This window comes from Aotus nancymaae, unplaced genomic scaffold (assembly GCF_030222135.1).
Source record: "Aotus nancymaae isolate 86718 unplaced genomic scaffold, 86718_ANA_hifiasm-v0.15.2.pri h1tg000014l, whole genome shotgun sequence".
NCBI lineage: Eukaryota > Metazoa > Chordata > Mammalia > Primates > Aotidae > Aotus > Aotus nancymaae.
The window spans coordinates 103,806,398-103,826,327 of NW_026988425.1; the positions used below are offsets into that span (position 1 = coordinate 103,806,398).

The 19,930-nt window shown below is 36.5% G+C and overlaps 1 protein-coding gene across 1 annotated transcript; it reads right to left on the reverse strand.

Annotated features, from left to right (window-relative positions):
• Window positions 1–547: 547 nt before the first annotated feature.
• On the reverse strand, window positions 548–19,129 carry STARD4 (StAR related lipid transfer domain containing 4). The gene is made up of 6 exons (XM_012473939.3): window positions 18,985–19,129; window positions 14,069–14,182; window positions 13,098–13,147; window positions 6,939–7,065; window positions 5,983–6,097; window positions 548–5,076 (listed from the first exon to the last, which is right to left on the reverse strand). The coding sequence occupies exons 2-6, from the start codon at window positions 14,171–14,173 to the stop codon at window positions 4,856–4,858; spliced, it is 618 nt and encodes a 205-aa protein (XP_012329362.1). The 5' UTR covers window positions 14,174–14,182; window positions 18,985–19,129; the 3' UTR covers window positions 548–4,855.
• Window positions 19,130–19,930: the final 801 nt, after the last annotated feature.

A 19,930-nucleotide genomic window follows, 5' to 3' on the forward strand; every position in this document is an offset into this window, starting at 1 on the left:
TATACTTTGAGTTTCATAGCATGTTTTTTAACAGAGTGCTCACATATTTATTTTCTGTTGAGTAAAATTGTAAAATCACTAGAGTTAAAAGAGGATATTAGTAATCACTTAATCCAATAAGCTCACTTTATTAAAGAGAGCTATCACGCCCAGGAGAGGTAATGACTTACCTAAGGTCACAGCAGCAGGAAGGAATAGACCAGGGTTGCCCAGCTCCTAGTCCAGTGCTTTCATTACCATTCAGGCTGCTGTAATAAAATACCATAAACTAGGTGGCTTATCACAATTTATTTCTGACATTTCTGGCAGAAGTCCAAGAACAGTCCTGCAGACTTGGTGTCTATGAGGGCCTGCTTCCTCACAGAGGGTGCCTTCTTGCTGTGTCCTCACATGGCAGAAGGAGCGAGGCATCTCACTTGGGCCTCTTTTATAAAGGTACTAGTCACATCGATTAGGGTTACCTAATCAACTCTCAAAGCTTTAAATCCATTATCTTAGAGGTTAGGATTTCAACGTATGAATTTTAGAGGAACTCAAACATTCAAACCATAGTACCAGATGTTTTATTAAATGAGAAAAATAACTTCCTGCTCCATAGTCATATTTTCTATATTTCCCACAGCATCCCTAACTGCTTTCTGATAACATAGATCACAGTGTCCTTCTAATTACTTTTACTTTTTTCGATTCCAAACAAAATATTGTAATTCCTAATCAAAGTAACACAATAATTTGAACATGTGTACAATAAATCCTGTCCATAATTTACAAAGGTAGAATATAGTCATCATTTTTTCTGAATATATAATAGCAAATAAAGATTCAGCAGTATTGTATAATAGCTATTATATGAGACACTGCAGGAGAGATCATCATGTGTGTTTTAACTTTATTTTCCAGGTTTATATTTTTCTTTTGTTAAGAATTCAGAAAGTTAAATTACATACTTTAAGTTCAGGCATATGAAACTAAACAGTACTTAATGTTAAATTACAAAGATAATATCAATGACCAATTTTAAGAGTGTCTAGAAATTTTTATTTTATTTCACAGCAATTTAAAAATAAATACATATTTTGATACTAATACATATTCTTTATTAGTTTAATAAATATTCTAGTTTTACATATTGGTTCATAAAATAATTATATAAACTTCTTAAAAATAAAATCTATATTATAGCTTTTATTGAACTGCAAGAGATAAATTTTAATATTTATATATGTAAAATCTGTAAAAACAATACAATAATTTAAAAATTATAATTCCAACTTCCTGCTTTTGAAATTATTCTGACGTTTCTTCAACACTGAAGTCCCAACCTTCTCTACTTCTAGAAGTTGAATAAGAAAGACATGGAAGACACACCAGGCAGGTAATTATACAACACAGGTTCTAAGGGAAACCTGATCAAGTCCCTTAGCTTCTCTGGTTCTGTTGATTTCTCTGTAAGGTAGGGATCACTACAGTCCCATTTACTTAAAAGAAACTAGATTTAAACACCTGATTTGAAAGATGGTAGTACACTCTTGAGTAAAGAGGTAAAGCTTTTATCTGTATTACAGGCAATTACTCAGACATAAAAGCTCAATAGACAATTAGAGGCTTAAATTGTGCAATGTTTTCCTATCTTCTCCAGATACAACCTCAATTACATTGTTGTTTAGCTTGAGATATTAATTGAATTCAACACTACTGTTGATAAAATGCCCTTTAGTTAGAAAAGGAAGAGGCTGAAGGGAAGGGAATAAAAAAATTCTATTAACTAGGAGATATTTTGCACATAGAAATCTACAATTTCAAATATATCCAACCTCAAGAAACACTGAAATGAAGAGAATTTTAACATTTACAAGTCCACTAGTACTTAAGCAATTTATATTATAGATTAGTTAACTACAGAATGCTAGATTCTCATTTTTTCTGAATATTGTTTTAAACTTTAAGGGTTAACTAAGAGTTATTAACAAAAACTAATATTTCATGCAAAAGTATCACTTTTATTATGTTTTTTCTTGTATGGAATTAATTTCCTTAAAAAATAGCTACTATGTACTGAAAACAGTATTATGCCAAATATTTCCTACATACACAAGTTTCTAATATATACTACCTATAAGCTACAGAAAATACCACCTAACAACAAGGCAGATTATATTCTTTCATTTCATCAACTGGCCATATCAAAAGTTACTTATCTTTGAAGGAAAATATTTTTTGGCAATAATTTTATTTCATTGGCAACTACTAACTGATTTATATCTAAAGTTTAGATGTCCTATTTAGCAAGCAAAGAATCTAGAGACTAGAAAAGATTCCTATTTAAGATATTATTTCATATTCTCTATTTCATCTTACGACAAGACAAATTAATAAATATACTATAGGACTGTGCTATTCAATACAGTATCCACTGGCCTCATGTGGTTAATGAGCACTTAAAATGTGGCTTGCCCAAATTAGCAAAATGCATACCAGATTTCAGAGAATCAGTACAAGAAAGAATACAAACTATCAAAATAAATCTTTATATCAATTACATGTTAAAATTATAACATTTTGAATGTATTAAGTTAAATAAAATATTAAAATTAACTTCAGCTGTTTCTTCTAGAGTTTTTTAAATTACATATATCACTTACATTATTTTTCTACCCTACAGCATTGCTATAGAAGCAGCAGACTCAATAATTTATGTTAATATCCATCCCAACCCACATCATTAAGCTTTTATATCATTATGGTATAAGATAACATATTTAATACATGATCACAAGATTCCTGAGCTTAGAATCATGAACACCTCCACTCTTCAAAACAAAACCAAACAAAATCTGTTGTAATTATCCTGGCAACAGTGATAAACTTTAGATTTGTGTTAGATATGAGTCTGCAAAAAAGACAAAAGGAATCTTTTGGAATGATGGAAATGTTCTACATCCAGATTGTGTTGATGGCTGCACAATTCTACATATGTATTTAAAAACTCACTGAATTAGACACTTAAAAATGGGTAAATTATATAATATGTAAATTATATATCAATAAAGCTGTTTTTATTTTTCTAAAGCACACAGCTAGAGCCCAGCAGATTTAAGAGCCCATCTAGAAGCTGCACATATTTTTTAGGTGATTCAAACATAATTTTTAAATTCATCATCTTCACAAGGAAAATTTTTTCATAAGGTTAATTTTACCTAGAGTGGATCCATGTTTAATAGTAAATTATGTAATTACTCATTGGAAGTATATGTTGATAAGGACAAACAGAGCACTAGAGTAGAGATAGTGGGCAGTTTATTTGCTTTTAGGGATCTCCAGCTCAGGAAATAATAGCCCTTATAGTAATGTATACTATCTTGTCACAAATCCCTTACCCAAGTTAGGCACCTTTGGAATTTCACCATCCTAGATAGAATAGTAGAATATGAGACTGCCTACTCTATACTAATATAAATAAGTGAACAAAATAGAAGTCAAAACTAACATTTACCCATTACCATGGGAAACTGAAACTAAACTACTGAGTTTTCTTTCACTATTGCAGAATGAATAAAAGGAACAGAAATCTAGTAATTCAAAAGTACATTCAATTTGGAAAAGGATACTGGTAATTAATAAGCCATTAAGAATACAGAATCCTTTGTGCATCCCTTCTATCAGAGCTTGATCAATGTCAATACTATGAGATTATTCACCATGAACATTGTGGTGCTGCCACCTTTTGTTTTTTGAAATCTATCATCTCCAGTAGCAAAAAATAAATAAAAACAAAAGTGAAAAACAGCTTCATTGTTCCATTTTGACAAAATGGGTATGAAGAACTATGATTTATTCTTTCTTTACACCAGGAAAATTCAATAAAGTAAAACACAGATCAAACTATCATGCACTTGAAACACTATATACTTTTGTGCATTTTGTGGCCTGTTTAGCATGTATTTCAGGGCTCATTTTACCCATATTAGCAACAACAAAACAGTAGACACAGAAATGCTAACACATAAACAACTAACATTAAACATTGAAATGGATTTCAAGATGTGTGCACATACACAAACAGACAAATATATACAAAGATTTGCCTGCACACACGGAAATGCCTCAAGTTCTCATTTTAGAAGTAAACTAGATGGATAGTTCAAAACCCAAAGTCATTTAGAATGTGAAAATCATTTAGAAAATCTCATTTAAGGCAGCCACAAAATTAATTAGGGGACCCACAATACTCCATTCTAATTACTATAAAATGATATCTAGGCACTGGATAAATCTAAGAATGTATTTGTTCCAGTTACAGACTGACACTTTGAAGAGACTCAAAATTTGGACAGCAACTGAATTCCACATTTTAAATTGGGGCCAGGAATGGGGGCTCATGCCTATAATCCCAACACTTTGGGGGGCTGAGGTGGGGAATCACTTGAGGTTAGGAGTTCAAGACCAGCCTGGGTAACATAGTGAGACCACATCTCTACAAAAAATAAAAAAAAGGAATAGCCATGCATGGTGGTGTGTACCTGTAGTCCAAGCTATTCAGAAGGGTGAGGTAGAATAACCCCTTGAATGGTCAGATCAAAGCTGCAGTGAGCTGTGATCACACCACTGCCCTCCAGCATGGGCAACAGGGTGAGATTCTGTCTCAAAATTAAAGAAAAAAAAGAAAGAAAATGAAATTGCCCTCTCTTAGATAGCTATTAACTTTAGGAATAAAACCAAATGTACTACTAAACCAAAATTACTTCAAATTTTTCTACAGGCTATGCAGAAGAGTGGAATCAATGATTTTTACAGGCCATGTGGCTGAGAGAGAGAGTTGATCCATAGTCCTACAAGTTTGAACGCATTTTGCCTATCATAAAGCTTTTCGTAAATCACCATAGAAGTTGGTTAAAGTGCTTGCCATGGCTGTATCTACTGCAGACTGAGGAATCATCCCACGCAGATCTGTCTGAATATATCCTGTCAAAAGACTCTGGTTTGGGTTGTCCTTAAGTGGAACACAAAACCAACCACAGGGATGGTTATATCCTCGAACAAATTCTGGTCTCTTTTCATCCCAGTCAAGACTTACTCCTACAAGGCAATTTTAACAATAACACGATTAATAGCAACAACTGACATTTATATAAAACTCTCATTTAAAAACATTACCAGAATTCTTTTTTAAATATTTATTCTTATCCATATAGATGAAAATTAAACCCCAAGAGTGACCATGGCAGAATGAAAAAGAGACTTACCAAGGAGGATTCTGACAAGAGGTTGGAGGACAGGTAATGGGGAAACTTTAATCCCTTCGGAATACATGACATCATGTCATCTTAGTAACTCCTTGGAAGCTACAAATCTTGTTTGTAGCACCTAGGCCTCGAGGTGCCAATAATCAAATCCATGGTACCTCCTAACTATTCCCCACAGTGACTACCATATTATACTTTGGTACTTGCTAGTTAAGAATAATCAAGTAGATGTTTACTTACAACTGCTAACTCATGTATATATTATATACGAAATAATATTAATTTACCAATAGGTACATTTTTAGAAAACAAGAGGCTTCCAATGGTAGTATTTTTAATCTTGAAAAGAAAAATACAGCAAAGCTCAAGGAAGGAGGAATATTCTAACACATACCAAATCTAGTTTTTCTGTGTATATGACCAGAAATTGTTTTCTAAGAGTGGCTTAGAAGAAAATCTATTTACAAGAACTCTTTCTTAGAGGCAGTCATGTGATCCACATTTGCCACCTCTGACCTATAGGATACTATGTAACTGGGAACAAAAACTTATCAGAAAGGTTTCAAAACTCTTCTGATATTGTTATTTTACTCCCTAGAGTTTAGCATTTGCAAAAAAATTTTAGTGATTACAGAGTCAGAGTTGAAAATATATTTCACAAAGAAAGAAACATCCAGCCTAGAAAACACAAATATTTAAATCATACTGAAAAAAAAGCTTAACGTTTTGAGATTATTACCACAAGATAAAAGCCCTTCTTTATAGCCCACAGTGTAGGAGAAATCAACAAATTCTCTTGGGGAAATTATATTCCAAAGCTGACCAGCAGTAGTGTAACGCATCACACAGCAATTCTGAAAAACAAGAGGTAAGATAAGTGTTACTACTATAGGAAACACACATACCTTCATATATCTCTGGAAAGAAACTAACATTTATCTACAATGTTTCATAATTATAATAATTCTTACACTGATTCTGACAGGTCTAGATCTCTATGCTAAATCTCACTGATATTGGATGGCCATGAAGAAGATAAATAATCAAAATACAGAGGTGCAAGTTATCCAGTATTCAAATTTCTAATTAAATACAGTCACCTTTTATTCTATATAACAACCCACAGGGAATTAGGGGATGTAGACTGCTTTAGCGTTCAAGATCAAATCCACAAATACTTTGATTACAACATCAAACATTTTAATTTAAAAAAATCAAACATTAAGCAAGGAATTAATAAAAACAGAGCTTGCTATTTTGGCTACATAATTTTAGAATATTTAAGATAGCATTTTTTATCTTTGGGCTTTGATGTTGGCTTAGTATTACAGAAAAGCCGCACACATTCACCTAGAAACCTAAATATGACGGTGGTCTTTTCAGAATTTTAGATTTCAGAATCTTAACTAGAGTTTTACAATTAAAGATGCTGAATTTTTTTTTAAGCAGCAAGGATATGGGTACTGTGGAAAACAAACTCAGTCTAACACTAATTAATTAGTATGAGAAAATGCAAACTTTTTAAGAGGCAGCATGGGACTCCCATGTGATATCTTTGTCATGACTACTATACTCAAAGCAATGAATATAATGAATATAAGTATGTACAAATGCTTAAGCTCATATACTCTGGCTCACTCATGCACTCTCTCATGCATATACACGCAGTCTACAGCAATGTTTCTAAACAGATACCTCTTCAAAGTTCTCCAAAATATCCAATGAAGTCATTAAGCTGTCCCAATCCAAACGACAAGGCCCTGGGCGTATATGGTCTATTATACTATTGACAAGGTCTTCTATAACACCTTGGGCTTTGTAGCTGAAGGAAAAAAGTTAAAGTCAACTGCTGTTACAATAAAAAATTTCAGCATACTCTTATAGTATATAGGTAACCTTGAAAGTAAGAATAAAACTTAGGCCGGGCACAGTGGCTCACATCTGTATTCCCAGCACTCTGAGAGGCTGAGGCTGGTAGATCACTTGAGGTCAGGAGTTTGATTTCTTTTTTTTCTTTTTTCTTTTTTTTTAGAGAGAGAGAGAGAGAGAGAGAGAGAATGGGGAGGAGGAAAAAGGAAGAGAAAGAGAGAGAGAGAATGGGGAGGAGGAAAAAGGAAGAGAAAGAGAGAGAGAGAATGGGGAGGAGGAAAAAGGAAGAGAAAGAGAGAGAGAGAATGGGGAGGAGGAAAAAGGAAGAGAAAGAGAGAGAGAGAATGGGGAGGAGGAAAAAGGAAGAGAAAGAGAGAGAGAGAATGGGGAAGAGGAAAAAGGAATAGAAAGAGAGAGAGAGAATGGGGAGGAGGAAAAGAGAAAGAGGGAGAGAGAATGGGAGTATTGCTTTCTTGCCCAGGCTAGAATGCAATTTAGTAATGGCATTGAAAACCTCTTGTATACTGATAATTATACTTAATGATGTAGTCAGGAAGGAATAAGGGAAGAAGATAACAAACAAACAGCCAACCAATATTTCATTTAAACCTATGAAATGCTATGAGATTGCTGAGGAGTGATTTACTTCCAATTATATAGTCACTTTTGGAATAGGTGTGAGGTGGTAATGTATGTTTTGTGTATTTGAAGTGGAGAGTTCTATAAATGTTTATTAAGTTTACTTGTTCCGGGTCTGAGTTCAAGTCCTGAATATCCTTGTTAATTTTCTATCTCGTTGATCTATAGAATCGTTAGCTATTCTTGTTGCATTGATCCTTTTACCATTATGTAATGTCCTTCTTTGCCTCTTTTGATCTTTGTTGCTTTAAAGTCTACTTTATCAGAGGCGAGAATTGCATCTCCTGCTTTTTGTTTATTTGTTTATTTTTACTCTCTGGTTGGTAAATCTTCCTCCTTCTCTTTGAGTCTTTGTGTATTGTTGCATGTAAGATGGGTCTGGATGCAGCATACCGATGGGTTTTGGCTTTTTATCCAATTGAAATATATATAAGTTTAATACTGGCGTTTGATGCTAGCTGGCTGTTTTGCCCATTAGTTGATGTAAATTTTTCATTGTATTAATGTTCTTTGCCTTTTGATATATTTTTGGAAAGGCTGATATTGGTTGTTCCTTTATATGTATAGTGCTTCTTTCAGAAGCTCTTGTAAAGCAGGCCTGGTGGTGGTGAACTCTCTAAGTACTTGTTTGTTCGCAAAAGATTTAATTTTTCCTTCGCTCATAAAGCTTAGTTTGGCTGGATAGGAAATTCTGGGTTGAAAGTTCTTTTCTTTAAGGATGTTAAATATTGGTCCCCACTCTTTTCTGGCTTGTAGGGTTTCTGCTGAGAGATCTGCTGTGAGTCTGATAGATTTCCCTTTGTGAGTAACCTGACCTTTCTCTCTGGCTGCCCTTAGTATTTTCTCCTTCATTTCAACCCTAATAAATCTGGCAATTATGTGCCTTGGGGTTGGTCTTCTTGAAGAATATCTTTGTGGTGTTCTCTGTATTACCTGGAGTTGAATATTACCTTGCCTTGCTAGGTTGGGAAAGTTTTCCTGAATGATATCCTGAAGAGTATTTTCCAACTTGGATTCATTCTCTTCATCACATTCAGGTACACCTATCAAATGTAGATTAGGTCTTTTCACATAGTCCCATATTTCCTGGAGACTTTGCTCATTCCTTTTTATCCTTTTTTCTCCAATCTTGTCTTCTCGTTTCATTTCACTGAGCTGGTCCTCGACTTCTGATATCCTTTCTTCTGCTTGATCAATTCAACTGTTTAAGCTTGTGCATGCTTCGCGAAGTTCTCGTGTTGTACTTTTCAGCTCCATCAATTCACTTATATTCCTCTCTAAATTGTCCATTCTCGTTAGCATTTCGTCAAACCTTTTTTTAAGGTTCTTAGTCTCTTTGCATTGGGTTAGAACAAGTTCTTCTAATTCACAGAAGTTTCTCATCACCCAAATCTTGAAACCTGCTTCTGTTATTGGAACACACTCGTTCTCCATTAAGCCTTGTTCCGTTACTAATGAGGAATTGCGATCCCCTGTAGAGGGAGAGGCATTCTGATTTTGAGTATTCTCTGCCTTTTTAGGCTGCTTTCTTCCCTTGATTATATATTTATCCATCTGTCGTCTTTGTAATTACCGACTTTCTAACTAGGTCTCTGAGCGGATGTCCAACTTTTTGATTCCCAGCACCGAAATCTGAGCAATCCACTGCGCCGGCCAAGACAGCGGTGTTAAGGTTGATGGTGCCTTTCTGCCCAGGAATCTCTGGACTCTGCACCAAGAACTGCCGCTTTAAGGCGCCAGCAAAACCGCCGCGCCGGCCACAAGAGTCGCTCTGGCGACCCGTGGAGCTCCTCTGCTGGGAATCTCCTGGTCCATGAGCTACAAATATTCGTCTGAAAGTGTGGCGTCCTCTCGTTCTCTGCGCTTTCACTGGGAGCTACGTGCCCGAGCTGCTAGTGATCGAAACCTGCTTCGATCAGGAGTTTGAGACCAGGCTGGCCAACATGGTGAAACACTACCTCTAGTAAAATTATAAAAGTTAGCCAGGCACAGTGGCATGCATCTGTAGTCCCAGCTACTTGGGAGGCTGAGGCAGGAGAATCGCTTGAACCCCAGAGGTGGAGGGTGCAGTGAGCCAAGATCATGCCACTAGGCGACAGAGTGAGATCCCGTCTCAAATAAATAAATAAATAAATAAATAAAAATTAAAATTAATGAAGGGTTTTTTTTCTAAAGGGAATAAATTCCAGTAACTTTTCTGATAAATTATGTTCCACCAATTATTTTATCAGCATGTACCCTTTAGCCTCAAATCTAATAAGAGAACTGAGGCTATACTATGTGTCACAATGAACATTAAGTCCCTTTATGTTATAGAATAGCCAAAAACAGTCTATAGAATGCCATAAGGTTTCCATTTATTTATATTCTTTTCTCAGTTATCCTCTGACATATTAGCACATGAATATTTTTACCTCGACTTTTAAAAACTTTTTATTAGGAACAGAGAAATAGGGCAATAGAACAGAACACCAAGGAACTGACTCATAAATATGTCAGCACTTGACATATTTCAAAGGCAGCATTACTTATCAGTGGGAAAAAATGTATAATTCCATAAATGGTGTGCCTAGATTCAATAGTTATCCTTATGGAGAAAATAAAACTTAAGTTCCTATTTCTACCACTCATAGTAATTAATTCCAGATAAATTAAATATCTATGTAAAACATGTAAAATGTAAAACTTTAAAATTTTGAGAAAAATATACAAGATACCATTTTTGTGACCTCAGACTACACAGGGATTTCTTGAATATGTAAAACACAGAAAAACACAAATAATACAAAAGATCAATTAAAATTAACATGCATACCACATAAGAAAAAAGAAGTCATTTTTTAAAACTAGCCACAGATTGGGAGAAGGTAGTGCTACACATATAAACAAATAATTATTATAGAGGATACATTGGTTCTATAAACCAATCAGAAAAAGAAAATCCATAGAAAACGGGCAAAGGACATAGTAAGATTGACCTGAGATATCAATAAATATATAAAAGATGTTCAACTTCACTAGTAATCAAGTAGATACTAACAAGAACAATCTCTTTAATACCCTTCAGACTGACAGAGATTAAAAACTTGTAAGTAGTAAATAGTAAACTTAAACTGCTACTTTAGACAGCAAGTTGGTAATGTCTTAGGAATGGAAGATATACATCCCTACGACCCAGAGAAAATTACACATGTGTGCACAAAGAGGTACATCCCAAAAGGTTTACTATAGCATTGTACTTTATAGAAAACAACTGACAACAGCCTAAAAACCTATCAATAGGAGAATCTACAAACAAAGATAAACACACTGTGGTATATTAACAAAGGGAAAATAATGGATTTACATATAACAACATGGCTAAATCCTAAGAACATAATAGTTAATAAAAAATAAAGGCAAATTACTAATCAAAATATACACATACAAACACATACACATGGACATAAAAAGCACACCAAATAATACTTTTTATTGTTTATGGATATATAATGATGTGGCCAAAGTATGACAAAGGAACAATACACATAACTTCAGGACAGCAGTTACCTCTAGGGATGAAAGAAAGGAGACGAAATAAGAAATTAGCTTCAGCTCTACCAGTACCTTTTTATTTAAAAAAGCATCTGAAGCTATTTAATCATTTTACAATATCTCAAGCCAAACTTATATTATCTCCCCCATCGTAAATCTGCTCTCCCATCCTGTATTCTTTAACTTGGGGTAGGAGGTAGGCGGAAGTAATACAAATAAATCTAGTCAAATTAGAATTCCTTAGATTCAACTATGACTCTTCCTTTTCTCTTAACCCCATTTCCATAGTCAGAACTAATCAGTCACCACATTTTTTATCAGGAGTATTTCCTAAATATAAAGTTATTAGAACAATATTTGGCTCCCATTAATGTTGGTTATCATTACCACCACCATCACTATCATTAAATCTTTCACATTCATTTGCCCTTTTTGACTTCCGTGCTACTGCCTCATTTAGAGTACTTTGTGTCCAACTCATCAGTTCCTACTCTTTTGATCACATATCCCTTTAAGAATCTGAAAAACAAAAAAACCACCAGTTTTTCTCCTATGCTTTTATGTGGTAGATATGCAATTCCTTCTGCCTAGGACATGAAGCCTTTCATTCCTTAAGAAATACTTATTCTTAAGTCTTAGCTCAAATATTAGCTCTCTATGAAGTCTTTTCATTTCTCCAAGCATAAAGCTCCCTTGGCAGTGTTTACACTTTCAGCCCTCACTGGGAATTACTTCCCAGTTATTTAAAGAATTAACTTCCATACTTGCTTACAATGCTTAATCCACCTCCAATTTCCCCATCCTTATCATAAATATTATACCATTCAACTTTCTGGGAATGTTATCTTTGGCATTACACTTCAGAAGATTCTATGTATACTAACAGGGTCCAGCAGTTTTATTTTTTAAAATGGCTGAGTGTTAAGGATGTGAACATTCTACTCCAAGTATGCAAGGCAGCTGTCCCTACAAGCTTTAAAAAACAATATATTATTTTCTTATGTTATTAAATAATCTTCAAAAATGTGTTTTTTAAAGGCTATATCACATTCTATCACAGATGTTTCATACTGAATCATCGCCTACTATTGATTATTTGGGTTTATAATTTTTAATATTATAAATAATGCTGTGATAGAAGAGCAAGTACTTAAATCACTGTTATTTTTCTGATAAATTCTTCAACATAAGTTCCTAGGATAAAATGTTCTATAGCACCGAGTAAATGTAGAATATTAGAAGAGTCATGTATACAATGCTAAGAAATTCAGATTTTATCAGCCATTTTATATCATTATTTATGACCTCCTCACCACCAACTCAGTCCACAAAGGACACGGACATTTTTAAGACTCTGAATTCATAAGGCCAATATGCTTTCCAGAAAGTTAAAAAAAAAATCGCTAGGCATGGTGGCTCACGCCTGTAATCCCAGCACTTTCAGAAGCCTAGGCAGGTTGATCACTAAGTCAGGAGTTCAAAACCAGCCTGGCCAAGATAATGAAACCCAGTCTCTACTAAAAACTACAGAAAAATTAGCCAGTGTGGTAGCAGGCACCTGTAATCCCAGCTACTCAGGAGGCTGAGGCAGGAGAATTGCTTATACCCAGGCAGCAGAGGTTGCAATGAGCCGAGATGGTGCCACTGCACTTCAAACCTTGGTGACAAAGTGAGACTCTGTCTCGAAAAGAAAAAAAAAAGTTAAAAAAAATCTTAAAAAGTTATATCCTACTAGCAATAACTACTTAGTGACCATGCATATAAGTTTTGGAAAGTCTTAAGAGCTACGTAAATCTATAAAAATGTACTTACAGATATCCATTAAATTCTTCTGAGGGTTTTCTCCAAACAGTTACATCTTTCTACAAAAATAAAAATGTTATATGGTAATAATTACATAGGTGGAACCCTAGACACAAAACTGACAATTTTATAAGTCTGGAGAATTTGTCTTTGCATTAAAATAAAAGTTCAGTACATTTTCAGAATACATAAAAGTCATCTATACCATAAAAGGATTTGATCTGAGTTTCTTCTGTATCCTAAAGTTCTTCACATTGTAATTAAATTACAGACCTCCAAAAAATATTTTCAGTAGCATTTAATGAGATCCAAACACTGTAAGAGTCAATGACGGCAATACCTTAGTCCAATCTTATCTATTTACCATTACCAGTGCATTCAGACTATGACACTAGAAACACTAAATACTTCATTCTGAAATTGTTCATAACTTTAAAACAATTAACATTTATTATGATAGTTTTACTGTGAATTAGTCCCTACATTTTTTCCTCATCATTTCCCAAGTAATTCTGAATATCAGAATAGCTAGAGTGTTTAAATAGAAGTGTCGTGGGTTCTAGAATTGGTTCTAGCAACACTCAAGTCATATCAGTAAAAAGGAATACTGACTAGCTACCTTCATAGGCTTTTTGATATATCTGAAACTATTCTAAACTATCAAGTACTACATTTTCTTAAATTGATAATGATACATTTTATTTGCTGACTTAAGAAGGCATTCTTTAGGCTCTAGATTTCACGAGCCTATCCTCTTGTCTAAAATCCAAAGAGCTAACAAAAGCAGTATAGGATTACTACTGATGTATTTCTTCCTCTGTGTGACATTAGACCATCAACTTTATTAACTCAATTATTTATCTTGTATATCCATCCAAAGTATGGTCTTTGCCCATATTGTTCCATATAATTTTAAAAGTCATCAACTAATTTACTGGATAGAAGATATACCCCTAACAGAAGTAACTGAACTAATTTACCGTTTTCTTAGCAACTCGCCACTTATCTTCTTCAATGCTGTGGTACTGGATGAGAGTGTTTTTAAGTTTAGTTGCAAGAGAAGCAACATCAGACAGTCCTTCCATTTCTTCTCTCTGTTATGGAGACCAAGATTAGCACCAGCAAATATCACAATTTGAGGCAACAGACCAGTGGGTCTCAAATCTGGCTTCACAATATAATAACCTACCAGAGCTCTAAAAGATAGCTACCCTCACCCCAAATCAACTAATCACAATTTCTGAGAGCAGGACCTGGGCATTGTTTTTTTCTAATCGCACCCAAGATGAATGACCCATAGCCAGAGGTGAGAATCACACTTTTTTTTACAGTTATTAAAATCACTCATATAAAAGAGTAAAAGGGAAGGCAGGAGGAGGGGGAAGGGATTGCATCTCTCTTGTATGCATGTTGTTAACTCTCAAACATTTACCTCCAGTCCCCATTGTTCCAATGCGCTCAAAAGTCCCAGATCCAGAAGCCTACTGAAAGCTTCAAGACTAAAGAGAATCTCTTGACTCCCCTGGCTTCCCTCAGTTTGCCACAGTATTCTTCATTTTAACAATTTCCTATTAAAATGGCAATCGAGTCCAAGTTCTCAAGTCAAAAAGCTTGGGATTACCCCTAACAGGAATAGGTTCCTTTTAACACCATCATGCTTCATTGTCTAGTGTTCCAATCCCAACTGATTTTCTTTCTGTCCCTCACGCAGATCTAGCTTAGGGTCTCTGTACTGACTTAGGGTCTCTGTACTTGATATGTCTCTGCCTAAACGGCTAGATCCCTAATCTTAGCATCACTAATAACAATCTAATGTAAATTTCAGTTTAAACATCCTATCCTTCATAAAGCCTTCTGCAAATTACTGTTACATCTTTTCTTCACAGTGTTTATCATTCTCAGACAATATAATAACTTGTTTATTCACAGGTGTTCAATTCTACTCTTTGACCACCTCATTCCTAACGAATAGCATAGAGGTCCTTGTCTTACTCGCCACTATATCTCCACCACCTAGAACACTGCCGGGCACATAGTAGGCCCTTATTTTGTTGATGTATTATTGCTTCAAAACAAAAATTACTTAGTCTTCGTCTTCCTTTGGTGCCAGGGCACCAATTTCTTCACATAATTCCTACTTTTTGCTATTCTATCTCTACTCTTTCTACTCTTCAGTAAAGGCTAAAGGAAAAAAAAAGTTTTAGGGGTAAAGTCGACCATTATAGAACCATAAAATCACTGGAAAGGAGGTCAAGAAAACATTTAAATGAAATCTCAAGCCTCACCCTCTATGGGAATAAGGTTGACAACGGCAACCTTACAGATGCACACATCAGAGTCAGCTTTTTATGCTTTGTAGTAGTTGGTGCTGTTTTTAGATGTTAGATTTTGGGGCCCAGTGCCAAATAGTGTGATTCAGTGGCTTTGTTCTGGAATGGGTCTCAGAAATGTAGGTCCTTTAAAATAGTCTCACTAATTATTCTGTTGTCTAGCCAGGGTTCAGAAATAACTGATCTAAAAACTAAAATGACAGAAATAAATTAAGGTTGTACCAATTATTTAAATATCACTAATTAGAGCATATAAGCCATTAAAATTCATAAATACTATAATTATGTAGAAACATGGGAAAGTATACATAGAAAATTCAATATACCTTTTAGGATCTATATAAGTGACGCAAAATATATAATAAGTATAGATCCAATCCATGGATGGAAAGTTGATGAGCTCATTCAAAAAGTCTCTCAGTCAAGAATATACCCAATTTCATTCAAGAGGCTGTCAACTTGATAGCCAGTACAATGACTTTATTCAAGAGTATGCCATAAACAAGCACAAGTTCCTGCAGAAGGCTTGTAAAAGAGATTTAATTTATCTATTACTGGGATCACTATGATTAAACATATTCTTTAAACCCGAAGGTCACCTATTGTGGTTGGCAGATAAGAGTGCTTATTCAAAACTTTTTGATAGAAATCAAAGATGACATGGAAAGTTATTATTATCAGAAGCAAACATTACTATTGGGCAAATCCAGTGCACAGAAAGTTACCTAGAAAGTCACCTAGAAAAGATGAGAATCTGCAACTTTAAGGTACTTAGTAATCATTCATTCACAAGGATCAGCATAAAGTTCAAGCTCCTTACTATAGCTTACAAGCCCCTTTATGATGTGGCATACTTTCATTACCTAATTTCCACTTATCTTTCTTGGACTCCCCTGAACCTGGGTTAGTTCCCCCTCCAATATTTTCTGATGGCAACTCTGTACTGTAATTATTGACTTTCTATCTTCTCCCATTTAACTGCAAAATCTTTGGGGGGCAGGAAATGTGGCTTGTTCAATGTTATTCTCCTTATGTCTAGCATTCAGTATGAAAACAGTGAATAACAAATGGAAAAATGAATAGACAATAAGCTACTATTCTCACTTATGGAACACCTCAAGATATCTGAGTATGCCGACTTACACTAGAGCTTCTGAAAAACTAAAACTTCCATTACCATAATGAAACACAATTTCTCAAGGAGGTCTACTATTAAATATTTATCAAACATCTATCGTATACCAGGTCCTAGAACTACAGAAACAGATGGAATCCAGTTTTTACTCTCAAGGTTGACTTATTCTACCCTTAAGCTTTCACAGAAATAACAACAAAAACTAAAATATTAAAAAATTCTACTAATAGTTTTTTTAAGCATGGTGCAGTGGGAGGTAGGAAAGGAAGAGAAATAAGTACAAAATCAGAATGCTCTCTCTCTGATTAAATATGTCTAGCAACATATTTAACCAGGCAGTTAAGTCTTGAGTGAATTATTTTCATCAAGGTTAAGTCCATCATGAAATCATGGTTGCCATCAAAACTGCCACCTCTGTGTAAACAGGCATAATTGAACATCTGTCAAAATATGAATCTATTCTAGAACCAAGAAGTTAGGGGGAGAATATTGGGTTATCAAGGTCTTGGCTCTTTCTCCTTATATAACAGGGTACTGGCATTAATTGAAAGGAAAACATGCAATTTGACCTCCTGCAATCTCCAACTGTGGAGAATGTCAGGAAAATGTTTTAAATACCATTCTGAACTTCCTTTTACTAATTCAGTCTTTTATTCCCTTATCTTCACCTTATATCAGGAAATTATCCAACTCTAACATTTACATGTCAGAGAGAACAGGCACCACTTAACCTTATCAGAATGTTATAGCTTCATATAAAAGATTTGATATTCTTGTCAGTCCCATGGCCAAATACTGAGTAATGTCCACCTCCACGTTTTTTCCTTAAACTAAGCTTTTTGTTCATATTTTCTATGTCCATGTTTTTGAAGCGATCACTAGTGGCGATAGTGGCTGCCATCACAGGGAGGGCAGCTTTCTTAAGTTAAAAATTTTCTTGAGGCCATCTATCAGCACCATAGTCTTGATCAATCCAACTCCATTTATTCTCAACTATCTGTCACAGTGAGACGGCATAGGTTCTATTTTAAATATGGAACATAATAAAACATTTAACCTGTAATAGAAAATAAATGCCATAAAAATCTGTTTGTACTTTTGTAGTATGACTAAAGAAGTGCAGGTATCAGAACCTTGCATTACTTTAATAATATGGTTTTCACTTCCATGAACAGCTTCAGTTTAACATGCCATGGACTTTCCCCAATGTCGTGCAAACCAAAGCTTTGTAAATTAAATTATATTTTCTAACTAACATAAAAATTTCAGCATAAGCTGGATTTCCAATAAATGTTGAATTATAAAGTTTTCCAACTCAGACAAGTACAGCAGCTTCTATTTTTTCAGACTGGCTCTGGCAGGCGCTCACTATTTAAAGAAATGCAACATAGAAATGTATTTCTACAATATGAATGATCCAACTTACTGTTCGAACCCCTAATGCTCTAATACTTGATTAAAAAAAACCTTAATGCTCTGTACTTGATTTTAAAAAATAACAATAGCTAACACCTATTGATCACTTACTATGTGGTGAGTCCTTCTGGCTGCTTTACAGAAGGGCTGCATCGTATTATTTCATTTAATACAACAGTGTCCATCTATCATTGCCCCTGTTTCACAGAAAGCGAAAATTGCAACAGAGAGGTTGAGTCACTTGTCTAAAATCACACAGCTCATAAGTGATGGAGCCAGAATTCCAATCCAGGGGGTCTGACTTCAGAGCCTAAAGCTGTCTTGTAAAACTGTGGAAGCTGATCACAGGCTGGAAGACACTTCACATAAAAAACCTGGGCCCACCATGAATTTGTCAAATTTTGTCCTGGCTGCTGAACCCAAAAATCTAAGGTAATCTTTCCTGTGTGTGAATTAGGGAAAACAGTGACACTAATTTGGTGAGAAATTATGAGTTAATACATTTAGCAGGGACCTTGGAAGGCAGTAAGCCCCGGGAAAACTTTGTCTCTAGTTATTAGCATCACCTCCGCGAAGCCTGGTGGGACGCGGCTGCCCCTGTGCTGCCTGTGCACCTAAGAACCAGGAAGCGCGGTGCGCTCCTGCGAACAGGACTGCCCCAAATCAGGCGGGATTACCACCGCCCCTCTCCCATTGACAGCTGAGAACACTGAGGCCTAATGGCGTCCAAGTACTTAAATAGGTGGGCGGCGTGCAGGGGCGAGTTGTAAGCCTGGGGATCCTTCCTGCTCGCCCCCTCCCCTCCGTGGAGCTCAGTTTTCTTTCTCATCTGTGAGGTCCACTCCCACCCGGACGCCAGGGCCCGCCATCCCCAACGTCCACCGCGGACTTCCTCGTCCCACGGCCTGGAGCAGGTCCAGAAGACGCGCCTGGCAGGGCGCCCCGGGCGCCACAGTCGCCCTCCCCACGGGCCGCCCCACTCCCGCCGCGGCTCGGTGGCTCTCCCCACGGCTACCTGAGGTGAAGCAAGGACGTGGAAGCAGCCACCGCGCGCTACCCAGCACCTCACACCGCTCTCAGCAGCACCGATCAGCCTCCCGGCCCGCCGAGGCGCAGGCGACAGCCGCCAACAGGCAAGTCTCCGCTGGTCGCAGCCAACTGGAAGCCACCCAGCACCTCAGGGTAAGGCGGGCCGCGCCCCCAGTCCCGCCCCCTGTCCCGGACCCGGGCGCTCCCGGGGGCTGGGAGGAGGTGGCCGGAAAACGTGCGCTCGCTCGTACGGGCTGGCGCGGGAGCGTGTGGAGCGCTGATTGGTCGCCGATAAATGGAATGATTCCGCGTGGGTGTGGGCCGGCCCGAGCCGCGCCAGGGTGCCCCGGAGGTCTGGGGTTGTCTGCAGGTTTGGATTGGTGGGGTTGTCCTGTAGGCACTTAATTGTGAAAGAACTTTGCCAGGCAGTAAACCGACTGGGAGACAGAAAAAACAAGGCGAAGTGAAGGATCACAGTGACGGATAAGGCTGGTCCAAATTCAGCCCACTTGTGGATATCCTAGTAGCTCAGCACTGCCCTACTCCTCCCAGGACCCACTCTAACCCTAACCCTAACCTTTCTTATTTCTCAAATAAGAAAAAGAGCCCATGCAGAGGAGGACGAGCTCTCTGCCTCCTGCTTAGCCGGACTCAGAACTGAGAAAGCTGGGAAGGAAAATCAAAGTCACTGCCACTGTGCAAATTGACCTTTAGCCAAACGTGTATGTGTGTGTGGGGTGTGTGTGTGTGTGTGTGTGTGTGTGTGTGTGGTGTGTGTCCACCCTCAGATAAAAGAGTTTAGAGGGCAACCTTAGAAGTAGAGAAAAGGAGGGGGTGTGACAAGTGGATTTAGCAACTACACAGTGTTGGAGTTTCCATCTATTCGAAGATGAGAAACATTTCCAGTTGCTGTGAAGTCACCCATCTGATGG

Bases quoted from the DNA above. Each gene is read 5' to 3' on its own strand.
- STARD4 (XM_012473939.3), bottom strand. From the start codon at position 14,173: ATGGAAGGACTGTCTGATGTTGCTTCTCTTGCAACTAAACTTAAAAAC. The intron at 13,148-14,068 runs GTAAATTAGTTC...TTATTTTTGTAG, and splicing joins GGCGAGTTGCTAAGAAAACG to AAAGATGTAACTGTTTGGAG. The intron at 7,066-13,097 runs GTAAGTACATTT...TTTTTCCTTCAG, and splicing joins GAAGAATTTAATGGATATCT to CTACAAAGCCCAAGGTGTTA.